The sequence below is a fragment of the Myotis lucifugus genome, unplaced genomic scaffold (assembly GCF_000147115.1).
Source record: "Myotis lucifugus unplaced genomic scaffold, Myoluc2.0 scaffold_329, whole genome shotgun sequence".
NCBI lineage: Eukaryota > Metazoa > Chordata > Mammalia > Chiroptera > Vespertilionidae > Myotis > Myotis lucifugus.
Genome location: NW_005871377.1, coordinates 712,669 through 727,054, shown reverse-complemented (window position 1 = coordinate 727,054; position 14,386 = coordinate 712,669). Strand labels below are relative to the sequence as shown.

At 49.0% G+C, this 14,386-nt stretch overlaps 1 protein-coding gene across 1 annotated transcript; it reads left to right on the top strand.

The window, feature by feature from the left end:
• Positions 1-2,262: 2,262 nt before the first annotated feature.
• Positions 2,263-13,769, top strand: GSDMB (gasdermin B). Its single transcript, XM_023764375.1, has 8 exons — positions 2,263-2,618; positions 4,187-4,440; positions 6,767-6,937; positions 11,381-11,407; positions 12,353-12,510; positions 12,633-12,771; positions 13,132-13,202; positions 13,618-13,769. The coding sequence occupies exons 3-8, from the start codon at positions 6,889-6,891 to the stop codon at positions 13,717-13,719; spliced, it is 546 nt and encodes a 181-aa protein (XP_023620143.1). The 5' UTR covers positions 2,263-2,618; positions 4,187-4,440; positions 6,767-6,888; the 3' UTR covers positions 13,720-13,769.
• The last annotated feature ends 617 nt before the right edge of the window (positions 13,770-14,386 follow it).

Here is a 14,386-nt window from a genome sequence, read left to right as displayed (position 1 = left end):
GTCTGGCCTCGGCTTCCTAGAGGGCCCTGGGGGAGGGGGCAGGGGAGTGGGAGCCTCCGTTGGGCAGTTGGCCTGGATGGTGGAAGGGGCCCTGGGACCGCTGCTCTCCCTGTGGTCGGTCCCCAGCAGAGCACGTTGTGAGGGAACAAAGCAGCCACAGGCGGAGCGCAGAACTCTGTTCTGTGACTTTGCCTGGCTGTTCGAACCTCGGGACAGAACTTCCACCTCCACACTCCACAGGCTGGGCTGGCAGAGAGATGGCTTACGCCATGGCCAGGGAGGTCAGTCCAGCAGTGGCTTCAGGAATGAAGTCAGAGTCCGAGGGGTGCCCCATCTTTTCCTCTGAACGCCTCCCTCGTTCCGACTCTCCCCCGAGTCCTCCCTCTCTGGGAGGGCTGCACCTCCTCCTGGCCTTGGTGTCTTAGAGGATCTTCATGCTGCTTTCCCCCCACGGGTAAGATGAGTGGGAGGGGCAGAGGTAACCCCCAGGACTTGTAGTTAGGCTCACGTGGCCAGAGAGGGAGTCCTTCAGCAGGGAACTTATCTCTGAATTCTTATCTCCAAGGCTCCTCGCTTTTCAGTTTATTCTGAGCAGCAGCCGTCTGCTATTCCCCGGACAGGTACAAAGTCCTGGGCGGAAGGGAGGAGCTGCCCCCGCAGCCTGGGCTCCTCTCTGGCCCTGGTCCAGCATCACAGTCCGTGGAGTGGGTGTCGGGAAGAGTACAGGATCTTTACCGAAGTCCACCTACCACCCCCCCTGCTGCCCCAGAGTGAGGCTCACAGCACTGGGAGGAGAAATGCAGCCACTTGGGCTCAGTCCTAGAGGTGGGGTGCCCTGGGAGCTTCTGTGGACCTGCAAGAGTGCAGTCAGGTGAGGGCTTGGGACACATCAGCAATAATTTGGTTCAAATCCCAGCTCTGCTGCTGACTGGCTTTATGTCCTTGTCAAGTTACTTCTCTGGGCTTCAGATTCTTCCTCTGCTGTATAAAGATAATACTTCTTGCCCTAGCCAGTTTGGCTCAGTGGATAGAACAGTGGCCTGCAGACCAAAGGGTCCTGGGTTCGATTTCGATCAAGGGCACGCGTGTACCTTGGTTGCAAGCTCCTCCCTGGCCTGGGTCCTGGTCGGGGCACATGCAGGAGGCAACCAATCGATGTGTTTCTCTCACATCGTGTTTCTCTCTGTCTTTACCTCTCCCACTTTCTCTAAAAATCAATGGAAAAATATCCGCGGGTGAGGATTAACATCAACAACAAAAATAGTGATGCTATGACTGGTAAATGTGAAAATATCTCTAAAATAAAATAAAAAAGATAATACCTCTTAATGCTATTGTGAGGATTAGCACAATGCCTGGCATGTAGTAAACACTAAATATGTGGTAGACATATTAGTATTATTATGAATTACTACCATCATCATCTCCTGAAATGTTCTTTCGGACCTGAGGGAGGCAGGGGCCAGAAGACAGGCAGGCTCACGCTGGGGAGTATCTCTGACCAAGGAATTGTCTCTGACCCGGGAGTGGAGCCCGAGGTCCCTCCCCGGGAAAGGAGGGGTGAAGGAGACAGGTGGCATCTGCCCGGGAGGGCCACATGGGAGCGTGTGTGAGGGGGGCAGCGAGGCGGAGTCCTCCTTTTTGTTTTGTTTTTTGTTAATCCTCACCTGAGGATATTTTCCCATTGATTTTTAGAGAGAGTGGAAGAGAGGAGGAGAGACAGAGAGAAACATCGATGTGACAGAGATACTTCGATTGCCTGCCTCCCGCGCACACCCCAACTGGGGCTGGAGACCGAGCCTGCAACCGAGGTACATGCTCTTGACTAGAATCGAACCTGAGACCCTTCAGTCCGGGGACCGATGCTCTATCCACTGAGCCAAACTGGCTAGGGCTGAGTTCTTCTTTTTTTTATTATTTTATTTATTAATTTATTTTTTCTTTATTGATCAAGGTATTCCATATGTGTCCTTATCCCCCCGTTGCCCCCCCACCTCCCCACTCATGCCCTCATCCCCCTGTTGTCTGTGTCCATTGGTTAGGCTTCTATGCATTCATACAAGTCCTTTGGTTGATCTCTCCCCCTTACCCTGAGTCCTCCTTTTTGACCCTGCCTGTCTCTACAGGTGTTAGTTACTGTTGCTCTTTGAGTCATCAGTGTTACCTACCATTGCCTGGCATCTGGGTAACTGGTTCTGGTTAGATCACTCTCGTAGCCCTAACACAGCCATAGCCATTGCCTGCTGGCACTTGATTGGTACCACCCATATTCTGTTTATTCCAAACTCACTGAATTGCATGGCCTAGTGTGCCTTGTTCTGCACCATTCCCTGGCCCAAACTCACCTAATCAACTAGAATATATATCAGTTAGAGATAAAGCTATACATACGCCAGCTGGTCCCTGTGTTCAAAAGGAGAAAAGGGTTTCTTACCTTTGGCCTTCCCGGCCTCCAGCTCAGCCATAATGTGGCTTATCTAAAGGTCTGATAGGTGGGGCACCTAGCTCTACCCAGCTTTCCAGCTCCTTTCAATTCCCTTGTTATAGCTTCCTCAGACACAGTGGCCAGGAATTGCACAGAGATCTTACAAAGGGGATTCTCACAACCTCCATTTCTGGTGAGTAGTTGAGGACAGAGGAGAGGTGGGTGGCACCTGACATGGGCCTGTGGGCCCTGGGCACACTGCCTTTCCAGACACCCAGAAGAATTCCTAGGTTGGGAGTGAGTTGAGAGTTGGACACCATGATGGGGGCAGGGACAGGAAAGAAAGCCTGGGTGAGCAGGTGCCTGGCCAGCCAGAGGGACTTAAGGGAAGGTGGTCAGAGGAAAGATGGGGAAGTGGAGCCCTGGCCCCAGGAGGGAAGCCAAGGAGCCTGAGGAAAGGGAAAGATCTTAAAACAGCGGTTCTCAACCTGTGGGTCGCGACCTCTTTGGCGGTCGAACGACCTTTCACAGGGGTCGCCTAAGACCATCCTGCATATCAGATATTTACATAACTATTCATAACAGTAGCAACATTACAGTTATGAAGTAGCAACGAAAATATTTTTATGGTTGGGTCACAACATGAGGACTGTATTTAAAGGGCCAGAAGGTTGAGAACCACTGTCTTAAAAGAAAGGAGTTGTTGAGTGATTGATGGAAGGGGAGAGAGTAAGAAGGATTTAGAGGTAAGAGAGCCCTGATGTGGTGGGGGCAAAGAGCTGCTGCTGAAGAGAAACGGGGAGGGAGCAGCTGTGTCAGACTGGACTGGCAACAAGCCTGTGGGGGGTCCCACGGAGCAGGGGAGATAGAGCGGTACAGGGGCCAACTTTAGACCAGGAGAGGATGAAGGGGAGAGTGGGTGGGGGGAGATGCCCCAGATGGAATTGTGGAATTCATTTTAGTTTATCCAGTGTAAGGGGACCCTTCAGAAGGTGACCTGAAACTGAGGAGAGAGGACCTGAAGGTGGGCTGGCCAGGGCGCCCAGCTCCAAGCCACTCTTGCACTCAATCCCCTCTCTTTTATTTCCTTCTGAGGCCGACTTGTTGGGAAATGGTTGGTAGGGGCACCCATGCAACTACCTTGCAGAGCATAGTAAGGGAGGGAGGCCCAGGAGTCAGAACCAAAGGAAGAAGTAATCATTTGCCCCTCATTCCTTTCTGGGTCCTCTGCTTATCAGCACTGGGGAGAGTCTAGGGCAGCCGTGGGCAAACTACGGCCCGCGGGCCGGATCCGGCCCGTTTGAAATGAATAAAACTAAAAAAAAAAAAAAAAGACCGTACCCTTTTATGTAATGATGTTTACTTTGAATTTATATTAGTTCACACAAACACTCCATCCATGCTTTTGTTCCGGCCCTCCGGTCCAGTTTAAGAACCCATTGTGGCCCTCGAGTCAAAAAGTTTGCCCACCCCTGGTCTAGGGGATGGAGGGCCTGCCTTCCCACCCCTCAAGGTCCCTCTGGGCAAGGGGACAGCTATGCTGAGAGATGCAGAAAACAGGTCCTAGTTTCCATTTGGGGCAATCACTGCTCCATCCTTCCTCCAGAAGGTTTCCATGAGGGGCAGAAACAGGGAAGGCAAATAATCCCAAGTCCTGGTTGTCCTAGAACCTTTGGATCTTCCTTGACCCCAACCTGCCTAAGGTAGATTAAAAAACCTGAGCTAATATCTCCCAAACTGAATTTGGCTTCCTTTTCCCAGTTGGTCCAGGCACAATGCCCAGCGTATTTAAGACAATCACAAGAGCTGTGGTCCAGGAGTTGGATGCTGGAGGCGATATGATTGAAGTCAGAAGCGTCCTTGATGCTGACAAGTTTCATTGTTTCTGTCTGGTGATGGAGATGAACACACGCCTTTGCTACAGAACAGACCTCACCCTGGAGGACATACTGGAGAGTGACAAGGGTGAAGGGCAGTGTGATGAGCTGGATTCTGGGCTTCCCGGTCATTATGAGGTACAGGAGATGGCCAGCCAGGAAACTTTGCCCCCTCCTACTGCGCCCGACCCTCAACTTCACACTGCCAGCAACCAAGTGAACCAGTCAACAGAAACACTAGAATTTGTTTGTTTTTTTTAAAATATATTTTATTGATTTTTTACAGAGAGGAAGGGAGAGGGATAGAGAATTAGAAACATCGATCAGCTGCCTCCTGCACACTCCCCACTGGGGATGTGCCCGCAACCAAGGTACATGCCCTTGACTGGAATCGAACCTGGGACCCTTGAGTCTGCAGGCCGATGTTCTATCCACTGAGCCAAACCGGTTAGGGCAGAAACACTAGAATTTGTATGAACACATCCACACACCTCAATTTAAGAAATGCACAGAAGAGCTGCATGGGAGATGGGAATGGGGAAGTGGAAATTTATTTTTCTTTAAAAAAATATTTTTATTGATTTCAGAGAGGAAGGGAGAGGGAGAGAGAGAGAAACATCAACGATGAGAGAGAATCATTGATTGGCTGCCTCCTGTGCACCCCACACTGGGGATCAAGCCCACAACCCGGGCATGTACCCTGACTGGGAATTGAACCTTGACCACCTAGTGCATAGGTTGACGCTCAACCACTGAGTCATACCAGCCGGGCGGAAAGTTATTTTTCTTGGAAACCAGTCCTAAATAGTCTTTCTTTCCCAATTTCCCCTTTGTAAATAATTTGTTTTAAAATTAGCTGATGTCTTCTCATGTCCTTATATGTTTATCACTTAAGTGGGTACATAAATGGAGGTCATTTGCTTAGTGGTTAAGAAAACACGCAGGCTTCAGAGCTGGGGACATGTGGTTTCTAAGCCTGGCTCCACCACTTACCAGCTGGGTGACCTCTGAACAAGTTTGTTTTCTCATCTGTCAACTTGAGCAAGACTGTTGCAAAAATCCAATGAGATAAATTACGTAAATCATTTATCACAGTGCCTGCACAGAGGAACACTCAAAGTTCACCAAGTCATTCTGCTGTGGCAGTTATGATTCTCCCTTCGTGTTCCCCGGAGATCATGACTAAGTAGCTGGTGAGCAGAACTCACCAAGGGCTGGAGGGGGCTCCTAGAGGAGTATGTTCCGCCCCCTGCCTCCACACTTAGCTCTTCTTGGGGTTTTCTGGATTTGAGAAGCCCCAGGGTAAGTGTTGTTGAACCCTCACTTGAAGACATGACAGTGTCTCACACCTCATGGAGAGGAGTTTTACAGCTCAGACGACTCGAATGTCGCCCATCTGGGTGTCATCCTGAGATGGAAGACAATTCTGACCGTCGCACTGTACAGTTTTAGAGCACCTGCCATGCCAGGCACTGCTGTCACGTGACCCAGAACAGTGTCCAGATTACTGGGAGGTGGCGGCTGTTTTCATATAGAAGTTTACTAAAGCAACCAAGGTGTTTTGCCACGATCATAAAAATTTGACTAAGTCAGTTTAACTTCCTTAAAGGGAAAGTCTATCTATTTGCATAAAACTTTCAGAGGCAGAGGTGAAACCAAACTTTTAAAAAAATCCATAGGAATGAATTCAATTGGTCATTTGAATTGATTTTTAGCAACTTGGCCTGCTCCCTTTTCAGGTGGGTTATTTTATTTTTTTAACTACATGGTGCCCATGGTGTTGTTAAAGCATGCATAGGGTTTGTTTGTTTGTTTGTTTTTATTATCTAAAGTCCATACTTCATTGAGATTATCTTAATTTACCTAATATCCCTTTCCTGTTCCAGGACCCCAAACAAGATACCACATTACCTTTAGTTGTCACATCTCCTTAGGCTCCTTTTGGCTGTGACAGTGTCTCAGACTTTCCTTGTTTTTGATGATCTTGACAGTTTTAAGGGCCTATTGTAGGATCCCTCTCTATTGGAATTTGTCTGATGCCTTTTTCTTGTGGTTAGACTGAGATAATAATGGGTTTTGGGAAGGAAGACCATAGAGGTAGAGCTATTCTCCTTACACTATATCAAGGGTATGGACTATCAAATTGACTTTCACTATTGATGTTTGCCTTGGTCACCTGGCTGAGGTAGTGTTCATCATGTCTCCCCTATAAAATTAGTCTTTTATCCCCCTTTCTATGCTGCACTCTTTGTGTGCATAAGGCTTGCTTTTTCTTATCTCTCTGATAAAGTACATGCAAACTGTTACATTGCTCAAGAAACAAACGGGTCCTGAGACATTGGTGTCGCACCTACAGGACTGATTCCAGGCACTATTTCCACTTCTGTCATGTCTCACCAGTTCCAAAATGCATTTTTCTCTGGAAATTCAGAGATCAGTGTGACCTCTATCCTTCTCTTTCCAGGTTCAAAGGCTGCGCTCCAAGCTGTGGATGTGGTAGACTCAACAGGGGAGTCGACAGTGAAATTGCCCAGGGGAATTACAGTTGAAGGGGCCTTCCAAGAGTCCCACAGGCATGACATCACGATGTTGTGGTCCAGGACATCCAGCCACATCTGGATTCCCTCCAGGACAGGTAAGGCTGGAGGTAGGCAGCCGTGGGGAGAAGGAAAAGGAGAAGCCCCAAGGGCATCTGAGTGGGGGCAGCCTCACTCCCTACTCCGAGTACTCCTCTCACCCACTCCTTTCCTCAAGCTTGCCGTACTCTTCTTCTCCACCTTCAGGAAGCTGTCTCGTTCTCCCAGGATCAGGAAATCTTCTTCTGATGCCCTCAATTCACTCACATCCCTGCTGTCCTCCAGGGTGACTGATTTCTCTGGCTTGAACCAAAACGTACTGGTTTCAAGAGGCCGCTCTCCTCTGTTTTCTTATACTGAGTTGCCCAAATCTGTATTTTGTGCTTATTTCAGTCTCTGGGTTTATCGCCAGCACTCGGTAAGAGGATAGAGGTGAAACCAAATAAAGCACCCCTGTAGGACATTTTCTGCACAGAAAGTGCCACCACCCCACCCCACCTGGGTGGCTCCAAGTGCCACAGAGGTTCTGATAGCTGAGGTGCTTCCAAGGGACTTCAGGGACATCACCAGCCTTCCCCTCAGCAGTTGTTTTGTTGCTGGTGGTGGAGTTTCCTTCCTCTGCTGGGCTTGTTGGAAACTGGAGCAGCTCAGGAAAGGGGGCCCCATGGCTCTCCTGGGTGAGCCCTCCCTGAATGGATGGATGCCTTTGTTTTTCCTTTTTAATTAAAAAGTGAAAGGCTGATCCTTGGAACTACCTCTCCTTACCATAGTACTGTTAAGGAGGAGTCTGGAATTTTTCTAAGGGAGCTCAGTTTTTCAATTTTTTTCTAGAAGGCCTGTTTTTAAAAAATATATTTTTTATTGATTTCAGAGAGGAAAGGAGAAGGAGAGAGAGATAAAAACATTAATGATGAGAGAGAATCATTGATTGTCTGCCTCCTGAATGCCCCACACTGGGGGATCAAACCTGCAATTCAGGCATGTGCCCTGACCGGGAATTGAACCATGACTTCCTGGTTTAAAAGTTGACGCTCAACCACTGAGTCAAGCCAGCAGGCCAGCCAGCCAGGCTGGAAGGCCTATTGTTTCTAGGGTGAGGCAAAGTTGTCTGTGCATATAACGTTGGGGGACAGGGTATTAGACAGAGGAAGGTCAGAAGAGGCAAGGATGGAGGTCTTCCTTGAGGGTTTTGGGTTATAAATACCAGAAGTTCCATCAGGATGTTTTTTGTCACAGAATGAATTTCCTTATGGAATCAGAGATGCCTCCTGGAGCCTAAGGGTGGACAGTGCGTCCAGGCCCCAGGAATCAGTCTGAGGAGCTGGAGCCCCTTCTCAGAGGAGGGAGTGTTGTGGGCTGGGTAGATGCCTATCTCGGTGCCATGGGAAAGACACATGCTTGACTCATACAGAGGAGGATTTGAATCCCAGCTCTGTACTTATTAGCTGTGTGACCATGGACAATTCATAACCTGTCTCTGAGCCTCAATTTCCTCATGTGAAAATGGGTACATTTCTGCCCACATCATAGGGTTGTGATGAGGGTGAAATGAATAGCGTGTGAAGGAGCTTGCGGTGCTGGCACATTCTTCCATAAGTGCTAGTTGAGCTCCCTTCCCACTTTGCCCCCTCTTGCCCCCACAGTGGGCGAAGTGCACTTTAATCTCAAATAGGAACGGCTGATGGAGAGGGGAAAATGTCCCTGAGAGGTGAGGCTCCTGAGATCCTGAACTCTCACCCCGCAACACTCTGTCCAGGAAGCTGAAGAAAAAACTACCCACTTCGTTTCTATCCATGCGGACAAGGGGAGAAGACCCGTATCTGGTGACAGAAACTCTGGGGACAACAAAGAAGGAAACCCTGACAAGTGAACGGCAATTTAAATTTTGGAGCCTGCTGAAGTTTTTCAACCTCAAATATGAATGCAAGGTTAGGGTCCGGGGAACAGGGCATGGGGGGAGAGCCAGCCTGGGCCCACCCACTGCGGGTGGAGAAATGCCAGCCCAGACTCCAGGCTCTTCAGTTCTTCCTCCAGGCCTCCCTAGTAGACGTGCCTGCTCCGTAGCCTTCTTAGGACTTCCCTCCTTGCCCAAGAAGGTGTGTGTGGCATCACTAAGTTCCTCCCCTGGTATCTCTAGTGATGCCCTGTGTTCATCTGCTTCGTAGCACTTCGCATGGGTCACCATTGCATGGGGTTTTTTGCTAATTCATTGTCTGCCTCCCTTTCTAAGACATAGGAGGGCGGGAGCCACAGTGCCTGGAACAAAACAGGTCCTCAATGAACATTTGTCGAATGTACAGTGGAAACCACATGAGTTTTGAGGTCAGATGTAGGTTCAAATTTCAGCTCTGTTAGTTTTTAGCTGTGAAACTGACACACCTACTGACCCTCACTGAGCCTCAGTTCTCTTGTCTGTAAATGGGGCACGAGATCTCTACCTCCCCCCAGGATTGTTTGGGAGATCAGGCAAGATAACTATGTAAAGCACCTAGGGATCAATTAACATGAGCTCCTTTTTCCTAGCACCAAAGGCAGTGACCATCCCCCCAAAGCTGGTCCTGGGCTATAGAGTAAAGCAGCTTGTCTTCCCCAACATGGAAAGGATGAGTAAGCAAGGTCTGCTGGGGGCAGGTGGGTGGGGAGCTTCACACATGAGTGGAAGGGGGGTTGATTCAGCCTGGAGGGGCCCTGGTGAGCTTGAGGGTGCTCACCAGGAAGGAGGAGGGCAGGTTCAGGGCTGGGGAGAAGGACTGAAGCTCCTTGCTCAGACACCACTGAACCAAGGATCTGCTCCATCATGACACTAATCCAGTGGTTCTCAACCTTCCTAATGCCACAGCCCTTTAATACAGTTCCTCATGTTGTGGTGACCCCCAATTTCATTGTTACAAATTGAACATAATTAAAGCATAGTGATTAATCACAAAAACAATATGTAATTATATATGTGTTTTCCAATGGTCTTAGGCGACCCCTGTGAAAGGATCGTTCGACCCCCAAAGGGGTCGCGACCCACAGGTTGAGAATTGCTGCACTAATCCTTCCCTAGAGGCTTTAACTCCCATCTCTCTCCCAGTATTTGTTTTTTGTTTTTTTTGTTGTTGTTAATCCTCACCCAAGGATATTTTTTCCATTGATTTTTGGAGAGAGTGAAAGGGGGGAGGAGGGAGGAGGGAGAGAGAGAGAGAGAGAGAGAGAGAGAGAGAGAGAGAGAGAGAGAGAGAAACATTCATGTGTGAGAGACACATCAATTGGTTGCCTCTGCATGTGGGATCGAACCTGCAACCAAGGTATATGCCCTTAACTGGGAATGAAACCCGAGACCCTTTGGTCCTAGGGCTAACACTTAACCACTGAGAAAAACCGGCCAGGGCTGTTTATTTTGGGGGGAGGATTGGGGAGTGACTAGAAAGAGGGAGTGACTAGAAAGAGGAACTTAGAGAAAACTGGTCTTTCTGATACTGGAACCTCTCTCTCTCTCTCTCTCTCTCATTACTTTAGATATTTGTTCCTTTCCAGAAGGTGAGTGAGCTTCTGGGCCTCCTGTTCTTTATTCTACATTGGGCAAGGATACTATTTTTAAAAACAGGATAACAAATAACAAATGGCCTGGAAATATAGTTATTAAGACTAAGAATGCAATAGGATGCACCAGAGATGGGGACTGTGGTAAGGGCAGGAGAAAAAACGTGCCTGTTGGAGAAGTAGGTTGGATTGCATGTTAGCGCAGAGTTTCCAGATCTGGCAACGCCGGCTTGCTCCGTGTGGGTCAGTGTGCTGGGCCCCGGGGTCACAGCCCTGGGAAGCACTTTTGAATTACATGGCCAGTTCTCACATGATAGCACTGGACTCGGGAGTCAGATGGCCTTAGGGTCTAGTCCTGGCTCTCTCACTCATTAGCTCTAGAGCCTCCTGAGCCATGGTTATCCTGACTTTAAAATGAATGGGTTAGACCAGAAGATCCCTGTGATTCAGAATGTGGCTTCCTCTGGAATTTCAGTCTTTCCTGGATCCCAGAAGAAGAATTGTACTGCCTGACAGACCTTGGGAAGGGATAGTGAGGTCTAGATGTGGTTGAAAATTCAAAAAACTTCCAGAAGTTGTAGAAGTTACAGGTTCAGTCCTGGCAAGGCCTTGCTAGCTCGGAGGAGTGAACCTCTGTCGTTCTATGTGCCGGAACAGAGAGTCGGGAGACAGATCCCAGGCCCTGCTCTGACACATGTCTGCTGAGTTCTGACAGCGTGGTACACCTTCTCTGGGCTTGTTTCTTTTTCAATCATCTATGCATAGTCCTCTGGCTGCCTATCTCTGAGGATGTGGGGATGGGTCTGCAAATATAGTGCTTGTCATTTACACACAGGGAGGAGGACACAGGCTCCCTGGCATGGGCAGTGAGGGCCCAGAGTCCAGGAATGAAAACTTTCATCACTGGGAAGAGAATATCAACAGGGGGCTGGAGGTGACCTAAATACTCTCTGAGATAACTTTTCCTTTCTTTGCAGAGGAAGATGGTGGTGCTTCTTGTTTAGGTAAGGATGGGAGCCAGCTATGTTCAGGGTGGCTGCACCCTTTACCCTTGAGCCCTCTGGCCTCAAGGACTGGAGCTCAGGTGGGGTGGCTGAGTATGTATGTGTGTGGGTTGGGGGGGAAGGCTTGAGGGGAGAAAGGTAGGTCAGGGCCCAAAGCAGGTTTTAGCATTAGTCTGGGGGTTGCATCTGTCTCCTCTAAACACATTGGTTGTGCATAGACATCACCTAGGGCAGCGGTCTGCAAACTCATTAGTCAACAGAGCAAACTCATTAGTCAACAGAGCCAAATATCAACAGTACGACGACTGAAATTTCTTTTGAGAGCCCAATTTTTTAAACTTAAACTATACAGGTAGGTACATTGTTATTAACTTAATTAGGGTATTCCTAAGGCTTAGGAAGAGCCACACTCAAGGGGCCAAAGAGCCACATGTGGCTCGCGAGCCACAGTTTGCTGACCACTGACCTAGGGGAACTTTAAAAGTCCACTGAGCCAAACCGGTTTTGGCCAGAAATTCTGATTTAATTGATCTGGGGGTGTGGCCTGGGCATCATGATTTTTAAAATCACTTCGCAGGTGATTCTCATGTACAGTCAAGGCTAAGAACCACTGCTCTAACTTCTTCTAAATCCTCACTACTCTTAGTGTGATCTAAAGGCTTCACTTTGAAAGGTAAGGACTCAATAAGCTTTGATTTCCGGGAGGTGGAGAAGAATTTGGGGTTGGTACTAGACTGGGGGTGAGCTAGGGAGAGGGAAGTGGGGTCAGCGGGCAGCAATGATGGTGGGTGTTTGGGAAGAAAGGTGCTTCATTTTAACAGGAAAAGATTAGAGGAAGGGAAGATACAGAAGTGTTCTCCAGAAGAAACATAGACGAAGAGTAGGGTCTTGGTAATGGAGCTTGTTGGGCTGGGTAGGTTGGGTTCTTAACTGCTGCCTCTATAGGAAAGTCTTTGAACTTGGAGGATTTAAGAAACATGAAGGAGAAGGTGCAGGACACAGTGAGTGGTCTCCAGGATCTGCCTGAAGAGGAGCGAGATGTGCTAAGCTACCTCACTAAGTGCCTCACCACAGACGAGGGGCTGAAGGATCTAGATGAAAAAGTAAGAGACCCAAGAAAGAACTTGGGCAGCGAGAGGGAGAAGGCTAGGTGGAGGGCAGCGGACACACTGCAGACAATCTGCTTTAGTGGGACTTGTGCTCATCTCCCATCTCCTGGCCATAGGTGTCTAAAGTCCTGACCTCCGGTGAGCTGCAGATGGAGGGCCCAGCAGGTCCTCTCCTGAGTAGCCTTTTTAATGCTGCTGGCATCTTGGTTGAGGCATGTGTAGAAGCCATTCTGGAGTTCCTGGAAGCCTTGAAGGGTGAGGAGGAGTCTGGATGGATGCTGATGTGGAGGACATGCTGAGCAGAGGGGTCTGTGGGGACCAAATCTTGGCAGGAGGGTGTTACACACTGCCTTTACCTCTTGTGAGGAATAAACCATCACATTTCAGAAACTGGCCATCTCCCCCAGACCAGGGGTTGAGGGACTGCCCCCTCTTCCCCCCTTGGCACAGTCTCCGACCTCCTGGAGGCTAAGAGGGAAGCAGGAGCCCATTTGGAAATACTCCCATCTCGCACTCCCAGGAGCTCTCTGGAACCTCTTCTCATGCTTGTCTTGGGTCTGATCAGACACTGAAGCCCTGTTCCACTGTGTGCCTCTCCCTCTTTTTTATCCTCAGAGCTGTCTGAGGAGAAGGAGCTTATGGCTGAGACCCTAAAGAAGGGGACCCTGCCCCTGATGAAGGACCAGGTAAGAGAGTCTGGGCTGAGGGCCAGGCCTTAGTAGAAGTGAATGCCCATGCTTTCAAGGGACCCAGAAATCCCAGGATTCTGTCCCTCCTGACTTTGTAGTTCTTTGTCAGCTCATGTCCATTAAGCTGGTTTGTGGCATATAGTTTCTGGGACAATTAGGAATATGCAAGGGGCGGGAGTGTAACTGTTAGTCCCAGGAGGCAGTTGGTACCATCTTAAGTGCCAAACTGATTGGTTAGCAGTACCTGTCACTATGCTGAGAGCATCAGGCTCTCTAGGCCCGCAGGAAAGAGGGCTCTGCTGGATGACTGTGTCTGCCATGGGCTCAGGGTTCAGGAGTGTGGCCAAGTGTTAGCCATTGCTGGTATATTTCTATGTTTCTAGCTTTTACAGTCTGGTGGGTTTCCTTCCAGGTGGAGTCTATCCTGGAGCAGAACTGGGGTGAGCAGCCCTGTGATGTGCCCTTGAGACTCTCTATGCCCTCTTTGTTGCTGTCTTCATCCTGCTGCAGCTGAGTGAGAAGCCTGCCTCTGTGCCTTCCTGTTAGCTCTTTTTTTTTTCCAATCCTCACCCGAGAATATTTTTTCATTGATTTCTAGAGAGAGTGGAAGGGAGGGAGGAGGTGAGGAGAGAGAGAGAAACATCAACGTGAGAGACACATTGATTGGTTGCCTCCCGCATGTGCCCCTAAGGGAGCTGGGGAACCTGCAACCAATGTATATGCCCTTGATCAGGAATCGAACCCGAGACCCTTCAGTCTGCAGGCTGATGCTCTAACCATTGAGTGAACTTAGCTTTTTAACCATTCTCCCCACACACCTCTGGGTGCTCCCCTCCCAGTCCATCCTCACCCCCCCCCCACCTTCCCCAAGTCACCAGAATGAGGTCTTTAGAACAAGCACCTGGCTCTTCGATACATCCCATTCCCCACATGATAATGTACAAAACCAGACTGGATTGTATGCATAGAATTCTGATTAAAAGTGGAAGATTGATCATATTTATTTCCTCTCCTTCTTGAAACTTCACTTAATGACAGTAAAGCAAGAGAAAGGAACTAAACCCACAAGAATAAAAGGAATGAGGCAGCAGGTAAGGGATTTCAACACATCTTTGGAAGCTAGAAAGTCATTAAAGGAGTGCAAGCCGGGAGGTGCAGGGCTGAGGGGTGCCTTTTGGTTC

Bases quoted from the DNA above. Each gene is read 5' to 3' on its own strand.
- GSDMB (XM_023764375.1), top strand. From the start codon at position 6,889: ATGTTGTGGTCCAGGACATCCAGCCACATCTGGATTCCCTCCAGGACA. The intron at 6,938-11,380 runs GTAAGGCTGGAG...CTTTCTTTGCAG, and splicing joins CTGGATTCCCTCCAGGACAG to AGGAAGATGGTGGTGCTTCT. The intron at 11,408-12,352 runs GTAAGGATGGGA...CTGCCTCTATAG, and splicing joins TGGTGGTGCTTCTTGTTTAG to GAAAGTCTTTGAACTTGGAG.